The sequence below is a fragment of the Saccopteryx bilineata genome, chromosome 4, assembly GCF_036850765.1.
Source record: "Saccopteryx bilineata isolate mSacBil1 chromosome 4, mSacBil1_pri_phased_curated, whole genome shotgun sequence".
Taxonomy (NCBI): Eukaryota; Metazoa; Chordata; class Mammalia; order Chiroptera; family Emballonuridae; genus Saccopteryx; species Saccopteryx bilineata.
This window is the reverse complement of record NC_089493.1, coordinates 140,186,389-140,205,884: the sequence shown is the minus strand read 5'-3', so window position 1 is coordinate 140,205,884 and position 19,496 is coordinate 140,186,389. Positions and strand designations below refer to the sequence as shown.

Genomic DNA, 19,496 nt, shown 5'->3' with positions numbered 1-19,496 from the left:
TTAATACACTATTTGTATAGACTATGACTTTCTGAAAACTAAAATTATTCATCTACATAAAAACTTTGTTTTATAAAGGTGATTACAACTCTAATTACTAATTAAAGACCTCCTTGATTTATACACTGAAGAAGTATTCGTTGAGTAGTGTCAAGGTGACGGCACAGCCTTCCTCTGGTAGGGAGTGCAACCACAAATAAGACATCCACAGCCTTCAGTGGTTTGGCACTGTGTTCTAGAGGAGGAAGCAATGAGTAAGTAAACATGGAAATGTCAAAGACTGGTAAAGTGTGTTATCAGCTTCTTGAATAGTATCATTTGAACTTGGACACAAATGTGAAGTAAATGGCTATGGCAGTTTTTAGAAAACTGTACGTCTTTATACATCAAATAATATCTTTAGACACTTAACTGACATCATTACTCTATGCACTGCCTAGCAGACTGGTATTAGAACACATGCATGTGCGAAAGACAAATGTGTTTGGGGTAAATTAAAGAGCAAGGGATTGGAGAGATGGCAATGATGTCCATCAGTCAGACCTTTGTCAGCTTCCTCTTGCAAAGACTCACTATGCTGATGCATAGAACAAGGATAAGCATAAGACCAAGCTTTCCAAAACCACTGTGAGGCAAAAACAGTGAGGGTGCCCCACACATGCCATGCTCTGTGGCATGAAGGAAAGCTTAAATGTATCCTGAGTGCATGTGTGCTCTTGTATCTTTCACTCCTGAGAAAGTTAGCTTCCCTTTATAGATTTTTCATGCTTCTTCCCTTTCCCTGCCATTCACTGGTCCTACTAGTTACCAATCACTCCTCAGTCAGTTTTTAGATTTCATAAAAATGAAACTTAAAAGCTTAGGGCAAGCAAAGCACTAATACTTCTCTAGCTAAAGAACTTATAAGCAGTGCCAATGATTATTCTTATTGTATTACATGGCAAGCTCAACATTATCTTAGGTTCTGTATATTACCTTATATACACCTTCACCTAACACATAGTAGGTGATTTAACACCAAAGAACAAGAGCTCACATTGCAAGAGAAAGGGCAGAATGAGAGGAACCAAAGGCACAGAAGCATAGGAGTACGTGATAGCCTGAGTCTCCTGATGCAACAAGGACCTCTTCTTCCAGCTCTAATGACAATGATGAGGTCTGTTGTAGGTCCTTGAAGGCAGGGGACAATGATCATTTCAAGTCACTTTACTCACAATCTTTCAAGTACTGGTTCTAGATGACCCAGGCAAAGGTAGGGTGATCAAGAACCCAGTGAGATGCAGGGGTAAGAACAAAAACAACACTGTGTGACCCTTTGCATGCCGTATTGTTAATCTAAGTCCTTTAGCTGCTATAAAAAGTCAAGATAGCTTGGCAGAGAGCAAAAAGAAAGAAAAGTGAACAAGAAGCAAGAGAAATGAATGCTCACAGAGTGACTCTGTGTGAACATCATCATGTACCACATTTCTACTACATTGATTCTATGATTTCTGGTCAAGCCACATGATTGTGTGGTCATGGTGATGACGTTGGGAATACTTGCCAAGAGTGCAGTACAGCCAGCTCACAATTGTGAGATGGACGGGCGCACTAACTCAGAGCCAGACTAGGATGTTCGCAGAGGTAGCACAGCCAGGCTATGATAGCTTATCACCTGGACAAACTATCCAGGCTTAGCACCCTGGAGGCTTTGCCCATTGGTAGGGGTATTCATCTGGAATTGCAAATCCACAACAGCTTTAATTAAATGTGCCCTTTCTTATACAATAGGTATCTTGTCTTTAGCATATGAATGTGAAGACAACTTCAGGGAGTTGACTGGTGAGGATGAGCCTGGTTTGCAAAGGTGGTTTATGGCAAAGCTGGAATCTGACTATAGATATCCCCAACTCCAAAGCTCATCTGTGACTATTGTGGCTAATCCTGAAAACAGTCAGGACCCCTTTCTATCTATTGACTGCTATCATGTAAGCAGAGTTTTTTGTTTTGCTCCAAGATTCCACACTTTACTGACCATATTGAAAGAACAAAAAAATACTGCAGAAAACATCATCATATAAAAATAGGGACTTATAATATTTAGCACTAACTTGCCTGCCAAAGAGCATTGCTAATAATTGAGTAAGAAAAGAATTAAAACTGTACTTGAGAACATTCTGGAAGAAACAACAGTATTCACTTCTAGTAAATATGGTACATTATGAAGGCTAAAACCCGTTCACTGGGTTTCTGGGGGATAAATAGACGGCCACATTTTCTTTCTTCCTGCCGGCACACAAGTTTCCCTGACAGTGGCAAGTGTGAATGATGCCATGTTTGGTTTTTTGGTTTTGACTCTTGTTCTTGCATGTGTTGCTCAAGCAAGCATGAAGTCAGTTTTTCCTTTAGAGGGCTATGATCAGTAGGAAGGGCTGGGATAAAAAGATTTGCCACATTCACTGTCTCTATGAAGTGGATTTCATCATAACTAAGTAACTATTTCTACATATGGGCTACTGACTAAAATCTGCAGAAAAAAATTGGGGTATAATTCAAAAAAATTATTTCTGGAATTCAGTATATAGTTATTTAATCTGCATCTTGGGTCAGGCCGGTGTCACATTGCTGTATTCTTCCTCCTAGGCACCCAATACTGCAAATCCAGGTGCAGTCCAGCAATGACATTTTATTAAAGAAACACATTAACAGCTTCAGGAAAACACATACCTGATTGCACTTGCAGATAAGTGACCATAGGAGCCACTTGCTGAAGAGCTGCTGCGAGAATTATTGAGAATTGTGACCAAGGAGTTGGGAGACGTCCTTATCATGGTCTGAAGGTCAAAGCTATGATCGGACAGTGGTGATATGGACAGTGTACGTTTTCGGTTTGGTCTGGCTGACAGCCTGGGGCTGGGGAACCTGGTGCCTGTAAATAAACAAAACAGAACTGATCACCTGCGGCACCTGTTATTTATTGCTACTCACCTGTGTGGAAGAAATGAAGGATAAGAAGCGGCAACTTGCGATGACAAGCACCTCTCCTCCCACTCATGATCTACTGGCTACAACTGAGGAAATTGGGGAGAAATATTTATCTTCCAAAGGCTTACCTCAGGGGAGCTCTGTTTATTAATGTGCAGGCAAAATGATAAATTGCTAAACAAAAGGGAAAGACTTTTATGTGTTATCCCTCTCGTTTCTAGTGATTTATGAATCTGATGGCTGCTTAGATATTCCCATCATTAATTCACCACAAGCAACAAAGACACTGGTTCTCACAGTTACACAATATACCACCCTCTGCATCCCTAACACACACCACTGTAAGGCAGTAAGCCAAAGGAAAAATGAATTAAAGTATCCTAAGATAAAAAGATTCAGCTTGGTTATACACTCATTTCCCCACAGTTTCCTATAGCTATCTGATTCATTTTATACTTAAAGTTTTAATAAAATAACTGATGAATACATTGTCCAAATTAATCGTTCTTGATTGGGAGGTGATATTTTACTCAGGGGACATGTGCCAATATCTGGAGACATTTTGGTTGTCACACCTCACAGGGTGATACCTTCATCTAGTGGGCAAAGGCCAGACATGCTGCTGAACATGCTGCAATGCGCCAGCAGCCCCCACTAGGAAGACCTATCTGGCTCCGAGAGTGCTCTAAATTCCTCATAGCCTATTAATGTAAGTCCCAAGAAACATTTGAAATCTTGGGATATAGTTTGATTACAGATTTTCCAAGGTGTAAAGGAAAAGAACCCTGCATGAATTATAATGAAATGTGATAAGTCTATTTTAATTCTCTGAACTTACTAATTAATTAATTCTCCACATTTATTAGAATTTTTCACCTTCAAGAAGATTCCACCAATAAAGTTCTAACCTGGAGTTTAACAACTCACAACCTAGGTGCATGTCAATGTAATACAGTACTTCTTAACTGGGCAGTTGCAACACAAATACTCATTTGCTTTTGACTTTGTAGATACTAGAATTTCGAAGCATGGCTATGAATTGTGGCCACCAGGTCCACCCTGCACTTTCTAAGATTTCATGTATACGACAATGTCATCAAGCTAAAAGTTAATGAAAAAATAAGAACATAATCCCAGTAGATAAGAAGCAAATAGAACATGATTACTTTTATGTAATAATAGAGGGTTTCTATGTCATAGCAAGGGTATATCTGCTTACAGGGACACAGCAATTTCACGGTACTCAGAAAACAGAAGTAAAAGGTAAGTCTTCCTTAAAAATCTAGGTACTTGGTCTCTGGAAAATCCATCAGAAATATTTTCATCAGAGATAGACCTTGACATAAGATCACAATCCAGTATGTTTTAATTTAAGGAAATAAAATAAATAAATATGCTCTATAGATAATATAGAAATAGAAATATACTTTGTAGTTAATAGAAAATAAATCACAAACTGGAACTTAGTACCATCTATGTATAAAAACTGAAAAAATAAATTTGAATGATGACTGTGGTACCTATTCAAATTTTCTTTCAGGTACATTTATAATTTAGGATAGTTTCATTAACTGACTTAGGGCATGTGAGTACAAAAATAGCAATCCCACTATGTACACATTTTTTAGTGCTTAAATCAACATCCTATTTTTATTATGGCATTTGCTTTGCACATAAATGTTTCACATTTATTATGAAATGCTAATTTCATCACAGAAATATTTTAATGAACATTCCACTTCCAAACGATTCCAGACAAACTGGACTTATGGTCAACTTCCATGGAGTCCTCAACTATAAGCGTTCTCACCAGGACCTAGTGAGACGCAGGCATCTGGCAGAGTTGGAAGGAACACCACATTCTAAAAAGAGCTGATCCCTGGAACGCTTTTCATTTTTTAAGTCATTAACTAGCTAAGTAGGCCATTTCATGCTATAAAACTAATGGCCCTCTTTTCCCTTCACGTCTCCCCCAAAGACAGACACAGGCTCTGACTCCATCCCTCCGTGGCCCTCGGGTACCCTCAGTCTGACTGGTCCAGTTTCTCTGTTCTTTCCTCCAAGACAGGTACTTATTTAAATCAGTTCTTGCCAATATAAAAGTGTGGCTTTCAGGTGCCCTTATCTCTAGCATGTTCCTTATTAGGATATTACTTGCCTCTGTCTTTTAAAGGTCACTCAAATCCCAAAAGGTAGAATTAGAGCATAAAATAGACTTCATTCTAACGTGCTACACAGAAATACTCTCCCCTGAAGCTTGCTGGAACCCAGATACACCCATTGTTGGCACATTTAAAAATCATGTGCTCATCTGAAACCAGTCTCTTGTGGTTTCTGCCAAGAGAAGAGTCCTGATCTGTAACAATGGGGCCGGAGTGAGCACCCAGACCCCAGTCTGGCTCCGCCCCTGCAGGTATACATATAATGCAAAAATTTTAAATTGTTTCACTTTGCTATTGGGAAAGTCTCCTAAGTTCTGGGTACACTTCTTATGCTCTTTTTGACCAAAAGCTATTTTAATTATTTTAGAGAGAAAGAATATCATACTTCACACACTTTCCAAACTTTTTATTATACTTTTCTCAGCCCCCTAATAACCAAGCAAAGCACGACAAAGCCAGCATTGTGATACAGTGGCTTGGGACCCTCTGTTGAAGGGATGAGAAGACAAAGTGAGAATTTTCAAACCAGCAGAAAGAGAAGTTGCCCACATCTTCACTGATCAAACTGGTTTCTTCTTAAACATAAGCTCAAGCATTCTTATTGTTCCAACGGATATCTTCAATGTGATTTCTATTAATTCTTTTGGCTCCATTCCATTAAAAAGTTCTGACAAAAGAAAGGTTTCCTTTTATGTGATGAATGACAGGACATCTAAATTCCTCCTTAATGACAATCAATTTACCATTTAGGCAAATTAAAATTCCTTTAATTAGTTTTTACAAAGCAAAAGGGTAGCTTCATCCTTTATTTTGATAAAAACCACCATTGCCCGACTAATCATATTCTCATCAAATAAGGAAGGTAATATGGGTTGACCTTCCAAGAATTCTGTCTTATTTTAATTATTTGCAGATTTAAAATTACTAATTTGCATAATAGCACCAAACTTTTTTCAACAATCCCTAATTGAAATGTGGTTATGATGAAACTGAAACTTAAGTTGTCCACTCTACAGAGCATAACAATGAAAGTCCAGCAGAAGATGTAACACATTTCTTCCATTTCGTGTGTGGCAAGAAACTCCCCAGTGGAAACCACTGCAAGCTGCTGTTCCTATGTAAGTGCTAAGTTAGCCGTGAGAGCGAGACAAACGCTGCGGCTTTTCCAAGTGTGGACCTTCTCTAGAGCTGAGGACTGAATTACTGACGAGAGCCCGAGAGTTAACAGATGTATACCCTTTTCACAAAAGAATACAAATAGACTGTCAAGGGAAAAGCGCAAGTTAATCACTGTTATGAAAAAAAAAATACAATCTCAAGCATAAGCCCTACTTGAAATCACATTATTGTCATACCCAAAGGTCTCTGACACATGCCTTGGATGAAGCTCTGGGTCACTTTCTGGCACCTGACAAATGGATGTAGACACCCAAGAATCCAAAGAATGGAGAGCGCTTGGACACTCTGAAAAGAGTAAGTAAAACTACATCTGTCTATATATGTCTGAATAAGTGACCAACAGGTATTATCATAAGCCTTGAGGGACCCAAAAATGCACAAGTGATCCCATTTTCTTCCACTGCTATGTACCAAAATAGCCTTCTAATTTGGAAATGCTTTTTATTTTTCCTAGATAAAAAGATCTTAGTGAAATATAATTTTTAATGTAATGAAAACATAAGAGGCAAAAGAAATCAAATGAAAAATAATGTCAAACCAAGTAAAAGTCTTCTTTAAATTAATTTTTTAGAACTATAATTTTGGCTCTGGCTGGTTTGTTCAGTGGGTAGAGCATTGGCCCAGTGTGCAGAAGTCCCTGGTTCGATCCCCCATCAGGGAACAGGAGAAGCAATCATCTGCTTCTCTTCCCCTCTCACTCCTCTTTCTCTCTCTCTCCCCCTCTCACAGCCGGTGCCTCAGTTGGTTTGAGCATTGGACTGGGCACTGAGGATGGCTTGGCTGATTTGAGCATCGGCCCCAGATGGGGGTTGCTGGGTGGATCCCAGTTGGGGTGCATGTGGGAGTCTGTCTATCACGCCTTCTCTCACTTAAAAAAAAAGAAAGAAAGAACTATATGATTTCACACAAAGGTGGAATAAGTCTCATGGACACAGATAAAAGTGAAGCGGATACCTGGGGGAGGGGGCTGGGGAAGAGGAGGAAAGAGGGACAAACATACGGTGACAGAAAATGATTTGACTTCGGTATACAACATAGTCAACAGTTCAAATGTTATAGAGATATTCACTGGAAACCTATGCACCCTTATTGATCAAAGTCACCCCATTAAATTTAATTCCAACATAAATTAAAATTTAATTAGTTAATTAATTTTTTAAGGAATAAAAGCTACAAAACCAAAGAGTGACTAGGCAAAGTACATTCATGTAATCAAACACATTTCTTAGTTTGTTATGAGGACAATAAGGACAGAACAGTTTTTTCAGTACCTGCCAAACTTCAATCACCTCTTCCTTCCAATTTATTCCTGAGCTAAATAGGGAGTCAGTCCCAGGATGGTCAAGCCATCAAAAGCAACAAAACCAGAGCACCAAGTGTCGGTCCCACCTCTTCCTCTGGTTGGTCAAGTTAGACAATCACCTAATCTTTTTCTCTTCCTTTCCATTTCACAAGTTAGCATTTATCACCCCAACAGAAAACTGCTGCGTCACTTACTATCCATGGCGTGCAGGTATTCCATGTGGATTGCCCCAGCCCCTGTGGTGGCCGCGGAGGGGATGATGTCTGCGTAGGGACTGCGCTGGCCAGCCAGCAGGGCCATCTGATGGTAGTACTCAGCTGGGCTGACCCCAGCATGGGGCGCTGGGGAGGAGACAAGACAAGGACGGTTACTTGCTGGCAGACAGTCAGCAAACCCATTTGTCACCCAGCCACAGCAACAATTCCTTTTATGGATCATTCTAGTGAAGTTTCTTTAACTCAGATTTTTGTGTTTTCACTTAAGTCTACCAGATATCTTTTACTTGAAACTCAACCTGAAGGAAAAGAATAGAGAAAATAAAATACATTATATAATATTTGAGGTTAGTTTTGGTGGGACCAAAGTTCTGGAGTATTGATTTTAAGGTGGTTATTAAGAAATCAAAAGCTCAGCCTGACCAGGCGGTGGCGCAGTGGATAGAGCATCGGATGGGATTAAGAAGGACCCAGGTTCAAGACTCCGAGGTTGCCAGCTTGAGCGCGGGCTCATCTGGCTTGAACAACAACAACAACAACAACAAAAAGCTCACCAGCTTGGACCCAAGGTCGCTGGCTCGAGCAAGGGGTTACTCAGTCTGTTGAAGGCCCGTGGTCAAGGCACATATGAGAAAACAATCAATGAACAACTAAGGTGTTGCAATGAAAAACTGATAATTGATGCTTCTCATCTCTCTCTGTTCCTGTCTGTCTGTCCCTATCTATCCCTCTCTCTGACTCTCTCGCTGTCTCTATAAAAATAAATAAATAATAAAAATTAAAAAAAAGAAATCAAAAGCTCAGAAAGAATCTTTGACCCCTTTCCTTACATGCCTAAAGGAATTCAGACAGAAAAACCTGCTTAAAAGAAGGGAGCACCTGCGTACTAGGATGATCAGGGGACACTTTGTAACTTTCTTAGTTATCTGACCACTGTGCTATTCACCTGACACTAATATAAAATAGTATTGAATGTCAAGTGTAATTGAAGAGTAAAAAACAAAAAAAAAAGGACCATCATTTAGTATCATAATATAAATGTGGCAGACAGTGAAATCTAAAAAGGCCTGCTTTTTGGACAACCTTTCGTGTCCAGTTGTTTCTGGTGGCCCAGCACGAATCTGTTTACAAGTTTGCTCTTTCTCCCCAACCTGTACACTGCCTGCTCTTCCAAGGGCCCCAGAACCTGCCTCCCTCTCCTTTGTCCAGAATGGCATAGAAACCTCCATGCCTCTTCAGGGTTCCTATCTGTACAGCACCACTGCATATGGATCTGTAATAAATGTGGGGCATTTTCTCCTTGTCTCATGTTAATTATTAGCCCAGCCAGAAGAACTCAGAAAGTGGAAGAACAATTATGTTTGTACATCCAGTTTAAAATAACCAAGAATCTAAAATGGTTTAAATAAATGTATGTACATAACTCATTCCCATGTCTGCTATACAAAATAAAATTGTTTCCTATATAAAATCAGAGTATGTTCACGTTCCTTACAGTAGCTGGCAATTTAAAGACAACTCTGACTTCCTTCCAGACATACTGAGCGTGCTGCTTCCCTACACGGTCTTCAGGCCGTCAGAGGGCCTCACACTCACAAGTGGAAAAGGCAGCACGACACACAACTGGCTAGTAAGTACAATTTTGTGTTCCGTAATTTAAAAGCTTTTTTTTTTTCATTACAAAATCAAAAAGAAAATATAACCACCAATCTGGAGCAATTTACTGGCAAGAGTCAGCTCTATGAGAGTGGGATAATAATCAGTTTCCAGCTGCCAATTTATGTGCAAAACTGGCAGGACACTACAGAGGTTCTGACGGTGATCCCCAGGTTTGTGAAGATCTGGGTACACATGCATCTCCACAGACAGCCTACTGCTCCATGAGGTTGCCGGGAGCTGTGAACACATCAATAAAAGTTAGTTCTGCAATTATTAGGTAGAAAAACTGGCATTCTAGTGATGGCTTTGTTTTACACTTGTGCCCACAGACTTTTATATGTGATAAAGACAGTCCCCAAGAAAGTAATATTGGTGACTTGATTTTATTAGACTCTTAAGGCAAGAAGAGGTAGGTAGAATAAGCAATAAAAAAATGTCTTCTACACACTCATCATGAAATACCATGGGTAGCAGAGGAGAAGATGCTTTAACGACAGATCCTACTTTCTGGTGGCTCATCTAAATTCCTGCGAGCCAAGCACAATTTCAAGTCCGTTGTTAGCCAACATCTTTTATCCCTCTCTTCCTCTGCTCTCCTTGTTAGTCATTTCCATAAACTCCCAAGTGCTCCATGGCGGTAACTCTCCATATTCCCCATTGTAAACCAAATCCCGAACAGAAGAGCTCACTCTCTGAGTTTTATTTTTTAAATGTGAATCTTACAAACTTTCAGTTATAAGATAAATAATAACTGGAGATGCAATGTACAACATGATGAATATAGTCAACACTGCTATACAGTATATTTGAAAGTTGCTAAGCCTGATCAGGTGGTGGCGGAGTGGACAGAGCATAGGACTGGGATGCGGAGGACCCAGGTTCGAAACGCTAAGGTCGCCAGCTTGAGCACGGGCTCATATGGTTTGAGCAAAGTTCACCAACTTTAGCCCAAGATCGGTGGCTTGAACAAGAGGTTATATCTGCTATAGCCCCCTGGTCAAGGCACATATGAAAAAGCAATCAATGAACAACCAAGGTGCCGCAACAAACAATTGATGCTTCTCATCTCTCTCCCTTCCTGTCTGTCTGTCCCTATCTGCCCCCTTCCCCGTCCCTGTTATATACACAAAAAAGAAACCAGTGCCATGCGGACTTTTCCTGGATGTGGACTTTTCCTGGACTCCTGCTCCCTGTGACAGATCCTATAGACTGAACTGTGGCTGGGTTGCATTTTTCAGGGGTTTGACATGGTGATGGGGCCAACTTGGACTTGGTGAACATGTTAGGGACACTACTCTTTTATGGATTCTTGCTGTATTGGCCAAGAGTTTGCTTAAAGGCTTTTAATCACTGTAAAAAAAAAAAATAGAAGGCTGGATAAAGAAGATGGGGCACATATACACCATGGTATACTAGTCAGCTAGAAGAAATGATGACATCGGATCACTTACAGCAGATGGGTGGAATCTTGATAACATTATGCGGAGTGAAATAAGCGAATCAGAAAAAAACAAGAACTGCAGGATTCCATACATTGGTGGGACATAAAAGTGAGACTAAGAGACATGGACAGGAGTGTGGTGGTTACGGGGGGTGGGGGGAGGGAAGGAGGGAGGGGGGGAAGGGAAGGGGTACAAAGAAAACTGGATAGAGGGTGACGGAGGACGATCTCTCTTTGGGTGATGGGTATGCAAACAGAACTAAATGACAAAATAACCTGGAAATGTTTTCTTTGAATATATGTACCCTGATTTATTGATGTCACCCCATTTAAATAAAAATTTATTTTTTTTAAAAAAAGCAAAATAATACAAATATCATAAATGAGGAAAAAAAAAAAAGAAAGTTGCTAAGAGAGTAAATACTGGCCCTGGCTGGCTGGCTCAGTGGTAGGGCATTGGCCAACCAGGTTCAATTTCCAATCAGGGTACACAGAAGAAGTGACCATCTGCTTCTCTATCTCTTCTCCTCCCAAAGCTATGGCTCAAATGGAGCAAAGTTGGTTCCAGGCGCTGAGGATGGCTCCATGGCCTTACCACAGGTGCTAAAATAGTTTGGTTGCCGAGCAACAGAGCAGTGGTCAGATGGGTAGAGCATCACCTGGTAGGAGGCTTGCCAGGTGGATCCTGGTCAGACTCCCTGCCTCTCACTTAATAAAAAAGAGAGAGAGAGAGAGAGAGAGTAAATTCTAAAATTTTTCATCCCTAAGGAAAAAATACTTTTTTCTTTTTCCTTTTTCTATCTACATGAGATAATGGATGTTAACTAAACTTACTATGATAATCATTTACAATATATATGTCATTATGGTACACACCTTAAATTTATTCAGTGCTTTTGTTAATTATATCTTTAAAAAACTGAAAGGAAAAAAGTGAATCTTGTCTAAATGGCAAAACTTACTCTCTTTGGTGCATTACAGAGAGCTGTCAGCTCACCCTGGAGCACTGCTGCTCCTGGCAGTACAACTGGGAAACTGGGAAGAGGTCTGCTGAGCAGCCTCACGCAGCCTCTACCACCCCCCGCGGTCCCCAACATGCACAGCTAGACTCAGAAACTGGTCTGCATAGAGAACGGGCACGGTGCAGGGTTGCTTCAAACACTGTTCAGTGATACAAAGACATGGTGTTGTGCTGTGCTCTGAAACAGCACCAGTGATTTGTGACCTGCTGCAGAGAACTCAGAACCTGCTATCTGCAATCAACAAGACTTATGAAATTCTGAACCTTAATTCAGTTTCTGGCCATGGCAGGCAAGTGAGTTGGTATATATGTGTATGTAACCAGAAAGGTTCTTCCGGAATCTAAGGAATGGTTTAGAACTTGACAGTTGCAGAATACACAACTCCAATTAAAAAGAGTCATGTCAAAGTACTCAATTGGGAGCCTACCAGAACCAACCAGGATTTGATCCTTGAGAGCATAAAATGGTATTACTGAATTAAGGTCAAGGTTCGTTTCTTTTTCTACCACATCCCTCATCCAGTTTTTATTTGGCACAATCAAAGACAGAGGGCACGTGCAGTGACATTCTGAACCATCAAGTTCCCTAAGACCTGGCTACTCAGAGTGTGGCCCAAGGACCTGCAGCACTGATCACACCTGTGGGCTTTTCAGAAGTACAGACTCTGAGGCTCCTCCTGAACCCACTCCACAGAGAATCACATTCTGTCACTGTCCCTGAGTGATCTATGTGCACAGTGGAGTGTGAGAAGTGCTGCTCTAACAGACACATCTATACAAATGAGCCCTTCAGACATGCAGAACAGAAAAGGCACTGGTCACTGTATAATCAGGCACTGGGCTAGCCTAAACTTCTATAAAGGTGCAGAGCAAAACAGTGGATAAAAGCAAGGATTGTGCTGTCATGAGACCTGGCTTTGATTTTCACCTTTGCCACTTACTATCCAGTGGACCAAGCAGAAAATTTTTGGTGCCCCTGCACACTGCTATTTTTACCAGAAAACGGGAACAATAACCCCAGCCTCATGGAGGTGCCCCTGTGTTGAGTGAAAATATGCACTTAAAGCCTTTACCATAACATCCGGCACGTGGGAAACGCTCAGTATCATGTCCTGGTGAGGCAGGGAGAGGGTACCTGGCATATGGAAGCAGACGGGTGGGTCTGAGACTTACCGTCGGTGGGGCTGAGCCCCCGGGCCGCAGAGATCATGGAGAGGGATGGGCTGCTGTGCAGAGACCGGATGTAGTCCATGTATGGGTTGATGTAGGGGTGTGGGGGGCTGAAGGGGGACTCAGAAGTTGCAGCAGGGTTCCGGTGCGGGGAGATCCTAATGAAGGGCAGGTCCGAATATGTTGGGCTACTAGATAAGGCAGAAGGCCTAGGAAAAAGGAAAACCAGACACAAGAGGAATGAATCAAACAACAAGTATCTCCACAGGCAGAGGCTGTCTGTGAAAGAAAGTAAGACTTGAATTCAAGGTGTCCTGGGGGAAAATTTCAAGCATGTATATTTCTATTACCTTAAAATTATGGTGACATAATGCAGATAAGCACTATATATAATTATTTGGGCAAAGACAATTGACCTTGGAAAATTTTTATGACACTCTGAATATAGAAAAATAAAGGTCTACCTTTGGCTTTCCTGATGAGATGAAATTCTAAACAACAGGCATCTGAGCTTACAGTAGCTGCTGAGATCTGATTTTCCATTTGACCTGAACATTAATTTCACCACTGAAAACTTGCTTCTCACCATCAGTGTTACATTAAAAAGGAAGGAAGAAAGGAGAAGACAAAACCAGAAGTCTGAGCATGCACATGGCAGAGTTGCCCACAAACAAGAAAGGTAACTAATTGCAATAGTCTGTAGAAAATGTGAATTCAGACACTCCTTATATCCAGGCTCGAGCTCTACTGCTAAATCTTGCAGTTAGAGCAAAACCAGTTTTACAGATCTGGGTTGCACTTTGTGGGTGACAACGCTTCCTCTCCAAAAGGCAGCAATGAAAGTCAGCTTCCGTTTTCATGTGACAGCCTGATTAGCCACATTTAGTGAATGGCCAGAAATTAAGTGCTCCAGGGGTTAGAAAGTTGGGAAAAAATGAGGTTTTGTTCAAGCTCATGCCTTGGTTACAGTGAGCTAAAGCAGACTGTACACTTTGGTCTGATGAAAATAAATTTTCAAACATACCTTGCTACCAGCATACCCTGGTACTCCTGAAGTCTCTGGGACAGGCATTTCTAGAATGGCCAGTCAGTGCAACACCCCTATTGCCTTGTTCCTTCTCAAATAGAATATGTTTTGTGTGGGTAAACCAGTGAACTGACCATGACAGGTTGACACTGCGTTCTCCACTGTCTCATTTGCAGAGGGCACAGCCACAGAAAGGAGAAGCCAACCCAGAGAAAGAGCTCCTGAAAACGGCAAACTCCCCCAAGGCCACTGGCTTGGAGAGTACAGGAAAAGGTGGGAAGCACTGTTCTTACCATAACCACCTCCCAGAGCTAGCGCACACTGATGATCAGCTCTGGCCCCTCCCCGTCAGCATACACCCCTGGAAAAAGCCAGCCCCACCAAGTGCATGGCATAGGCACTGAGAGAAATGAAGCCAAGGATCAGATAATGAATTTTCTCTCAGAAAATAAAAGAGTTTGAACTGTGGGGTTGGGGGCATTTTCTCACGTGCTGCTTCTTTTTTTTCTTTTTGAATTAAAAAAAAAGAAGCCTTTATTTGTTATTCAGATGCCACTTTTGGTGAAGTAAAATAAAAATACAGTTTTCTAAATTTACATGTAGGAAGAGTGAAAACTCACCACCTGAAAATCGCTTTCTTTTCAAAACAACTTGAGACTTTCCATACCCACTCACAAATTAGTAAAATTACTTATACGTTAAATAAAATCAGTATAATCTATTGTGTATCCTATTCTAGCTCTTTCTACAAAGCACTTTGTCTTAGTGGTTAAATTCTAAGCTCCACTGAGATATGTTGTTACTTTAGAGCACAGGAATACTTCAATTCATTAATTCATTCTCTACCTGAAAGAAAAAATAACTTTCCAATATCTGGTTCAAAAATAATTATTACAAAGGATAAGCTTATTTTGTAGATATATGATGAGAGACTAGTGCAGCAGGAATGTAGAAAGTAGAAATTTCATGAAATCCAGGAGATATTTACTGGATGAGCTTGAACTGAGTCTGAACAGAAGTGGAAGGGGTGCCTGTGTGTCTTATGGAGCACCATTTGGTTCAGAATAGTTTTTTCTTATTTTCCTTCTTAAAGCTCTAGCTGTGTCTATGGTCAGGTGTGTTTTATGGAGTGAAAACTATGGTAACTAAAAACTAGTGAAGGCAACAGCCTTTCCTATGTTTTTATTTTTAGTTTAGACAAAAATTAAAATCTGCTATTTTTCTGAAATTCCAGAATTAAGAAGGGTAGTAAGAGTTTTTTAGGAGCCTAGATTCCAACTTGAAGAATCACACATGAGAAAAAAGATCAGGATCTGGAACAGCATGCAAATTATAAAGGTCAGCATCGGGCAGTTGTCCCCCAAAGCAGTCAGGAGCCAGGAGCGACCTACAGGTTTCTCAAGTCTGCGGACATCTGATGTCTACCCCCAGGCCTTCACTCCGCTTTGACCTGTTTTCACAAGAAGACTGAAGATAACTACCAAAAGAGCTGCCAAGAGATCGCATCTCCCCTGACAAGAACACCTGGAAGCAGCAGCACCAGTGGGAAGGGCTGATTCCTCCTGGAGGTGAAATCATGCAACTGCACTCATTCTGGGCATGTCGTCCTTACATACCACATCCAGAAAGAGGTGCTGAGCAGGTAGTGGGTCACCTAGTTCCAAATGTCTTCAGACTGGAATGCCAATAAGAAAGTTGTAAGTTAATCAACTGCTTAAGAAAGAGACCATCTAGCTCAAAGGCCAGCCATCCCCAGTATAGGAGCAACAAAAAGCTTACTGTGGGCTACCTGGTGAGGGGTCAATTAGGAATTCTGGAGACAGGAGAGAGACCACTAGAGCAGTGGTACCATGGAAAGGCTTGGTTCTGAAGGGGAACCGCCACACATGGCAGCTGTCCAACCTCAGCCACCATACCTACCTTCTCTCCTTGTCCTGAAGAATCTCATAGGGAAGATGTATCTACCTTGTAGGGGTCTTGGCAAGTGAATATGAATAAAGCCTCAGGTACTATTACCTAACAATGCTGTGTATGTATGTGTGTGTATAATCACACACTATGCTAATATATTCCACTCCTAGTCCATACACAGACAGTGCAGACACATACACTCATACATGAACATACTTAGAAACACACCCATACAGCACGTTATGGGATTTGAAAACACTGAAATGGCCTGACCTGTGGTGGTGCAGTGGATAAAGCGTCGACCTGGAATGCTGAGGTCACCGGTTCAAAACCCTGGGCTTGCCTGGTCAAGGCACATATGGGAGTTGAAGCTTCCTGCTCCTCCTCCCTTCTCTCTCTCTCTCTCTCTCTCTCCCCTCCCTCTAAAATGAGTGAATAAATAAATGAAAATAATTTAAAAATAATAATAATAAATAAATGGAAGAAAAAAGAAAACACTGAAATGTTGGAACCTTTTTTTCAAAGCTAAGCATATGCTTTGCTCCAGACCTGACCATGCTTCTGAAGTACCTCCTTAATTCTCCAGGCTCCCCTTAGTAAAATCATACAACCACATAAGGTGGAGAAGAACGGAAACTCCATAATCAGACACAGGGGTTTTGAAGGAAAAATTTGAATGCAGGATCACTGTGTGACTAAGCAGAACTCGCTGGTAACACAAAATGGAACAGTAATAGCTCCCTCACAGGGCTGCCATCAGTGACTGGCACTGGGCACTCAGTAAGCAGTGGTCGTTGCTGATGTCCTTGGGGTTATCAGATCACCCCAGAAAAGTTTCATGTGATTCTAAACTCAGCAAACAGATGTCCACAGAGTGTTCCAGTTTTCTTGCTGCTCAGATTCTCACTAGAAGTTGATCACTGATTAATTCTGTTTCCACACAAGGCTCATGTGAGTTGGCAAGCATGACATTCTTCTCGTGTGAAAGCCAGACAAAAATGAGTTTCTGAGCCACCAAAGCTGAGCACTCAACCTTGAACTCCAATGGTTCCAGCACTACCTGACATGGACGTAAATTTATATAAATTAGTTTTTCAATAAATCTGCTTTCAACATTACCTAATCAGAGCAAGTTCCAAATTCCTAGAAACTAGATCATTTGTCTTTTTTTTTTTCACTGTAATGCAAACTTGAGAGGGAAGATTAACCTCCTTAAATTTAATAGGCAGATCTGTGTTTATTGCTGTGTGCAAGAGCCATTCAAGATTACGACCAAAAGGAAGAATTCTACTGTAGGAAAAGGAGGTGGAAGTTGTGGGAAAGCCAGCCACAACATTTTCAATGTAAATGACATATTATTTCACTAACTATCATAAACTTGGTCTGGTAAATATTTGTCAAGCTTGCTAAAAATCTTCATTTGAAGATTACAGTAGTATCAGAAGAAAATAATGATAGGTGTCTCTTGGTTTATATTTTTAGTAGATATACAATTTGAAGGTTGCTATTGGCCTCCCATAATTTCCTCTGTGTATAGCTTTCCATTCTAGGACTGGCTGGACAAGGCCCACTCACTGAAGAGCACACACATTTGTAGGAAAAAACCAGAAAAGAAATATTAGGGAAAGAACACCGAAACTTAGAACTGTTTCAACTACAGAGATGTCATACTTTTTATGCTGTAGCCAAAGAGTACAGAAATATGACTGTGGCCCTAAACTAAATCACTGTAACTTTAGTCTGGGGACTAGAGATGCCGCAGCATCTCTAGAGGTCGTCTGGGCTGCCAGGGATCAACTGGGCTGTGGGGATGAACTGCTGTCCCATCACCTCTGCATCTTGGCTCATGCATGTGGGCTCGGCGTGCCTACTTGGATCTGATGAGTGGCTGTCATTTGTGCCCATATTGCCCTATGGCTAAAGGAAGTACGATTTTAGACAAAAAAGAAGGTGGGGGTTATTTTGATGTTCTCCCAAAAGACTATATAGCAATATGAAGTTGTGTGTTTGTTGGTAGAGATAATTTGACTTCAGATTAATTTTTTTAAAGGTCATGAAAATAGATTATAATGAAAAGAGTACAGGATTCTTATTAGAGCATTTTTAATATTATACTATGGTAAACATAAAAAAACATATTGCAGAGAATACCATCTTAGTTAGAATGAAATATAATTAAGTAATCTAATTTGTTAGCATATTTTCATTGATCTTATTAGGTTACTATAATGCCAAGATGAAAATCACAGTATTTAATCAGCTTCCTGACTCGTTATGAGAGCACTAAACAAGGTCCGTCTACTGAGTCATTACCATTTGCTTTCATGTTGTGTGGAGTGCTGGAAATGCACAGAACACCCCTTGCATCTTTGTATGAGGGATCCAACTACAAGAAGAATAAAATGTTTTTTAAAAAACAAATTTATTTTCTTTAACTTTGTTCTTTCTGTAACAAGTCGACACTTCATATACAAGCAGTAGTCTAACAAGAAGAAAAGGAGTTATAATGTATTTTTAACCAAATAATTAATTTTTCAGTAGTCACAGTTTTAATAAAACAAAAATTGTAATAAAAAGTTTGCTTTCCATACAGTGAGCAAAACAGCTACAATGTCTGCAGCTAATACACTAAACCTGCTGGAGATCCTGAACTCTACCTTTCCCCCTCAAAGCAAGGTGAGCCTCAAATAACCTCTGCCCCAGAATAATCACATGACCCTGAAATGTGAAGAAGTTTGTGCCCGTACCCTTGCATTTGCTATCCTTCACCTGGGAACCACTGCATGCCCAGGAAGGATGGTCTTCAGGGTCTAAATCAGCTGGCTTATTTTTCCTCTGGAGTATACTATTGAGAAACCCTGGCAGGAGCTGGAGGGGAAGGAAAGAGAAACCAGGGTGTTAATCTAGTTACCTCCTCTCTTTAGCTGCAGATATGCTAAAGGCACTCCTGCCCCTGTGGCCACCTCTCCAGAAGCCTGATCCCTCTTGAACTAATCAGTTTATTTGCATGTTCAGGCCAGAGGCAGTAACCTCTTCCAACTTCTGCTTGCCCTGGGTACTAGGCTAACGTCTGGGCCCTTAACCTTGTTCATACCTCTGTAAAAATCCACTCTTTTCAAGGGCCAGAACCCTAAGTGATAAGATGGTTCAGTTTCAAATCCCATCTTTATCATCTTTATAGCTAAACTATATTTTCCATGAATTTTGAATTGACTTAGGTTTTTTACAAATTTACCGTGTTAGATTTCAATTTTTAACCTCCTACATTTTTTAAAAACTACACAGATGAACATTTCAATTACACATTCATTGGATAGGCATTGTATCAAAAATTCATTTACTAACAATTCATTATGATTTCAACTCTTACAGGGATTTCATGAAATATAATAGATGGTCATTCGGGCCCTGCTCTTAGAGCATTTAGAGTCAAATGGGGTGAAA

The 19,496-nt window shown here is 40.6% G+C and overlaps 1 protein-coding gene across 3 annotated transcripts in view; it reads right to left on the bottom strand.

Moving 5' to 3' along the window:
* The window catches only part of GLI3 (GLI family zinc finger 3), a 376,015-nt gene that overhangs the window by 104,626 nt on the left and 251,893 nt on the right, over positions 1–19,496 (bottom strand). For all 3 annotated transcript variants that reach the window (XM_066272080.1, XM_066272082.1, XM_066272081.1), the window contains 3 exons: positions 13,118–13,323; positions 7,803–7,949; positions 2,707–2,908 (listed from right to left, as the gene is read on the bottom strand). In XM_066272080.1, the coding sequence (XP_066128177.1) occupies positions 2,707–2,908; positions 7,803–7,949; positions 13,118–13,323 (555 nt within the window). The remainder of the gene's footprint in view (positions 1–2,706; positions 2,909–7,802; positions 7,950–13,117; positions 13,324–19,496) is intronic.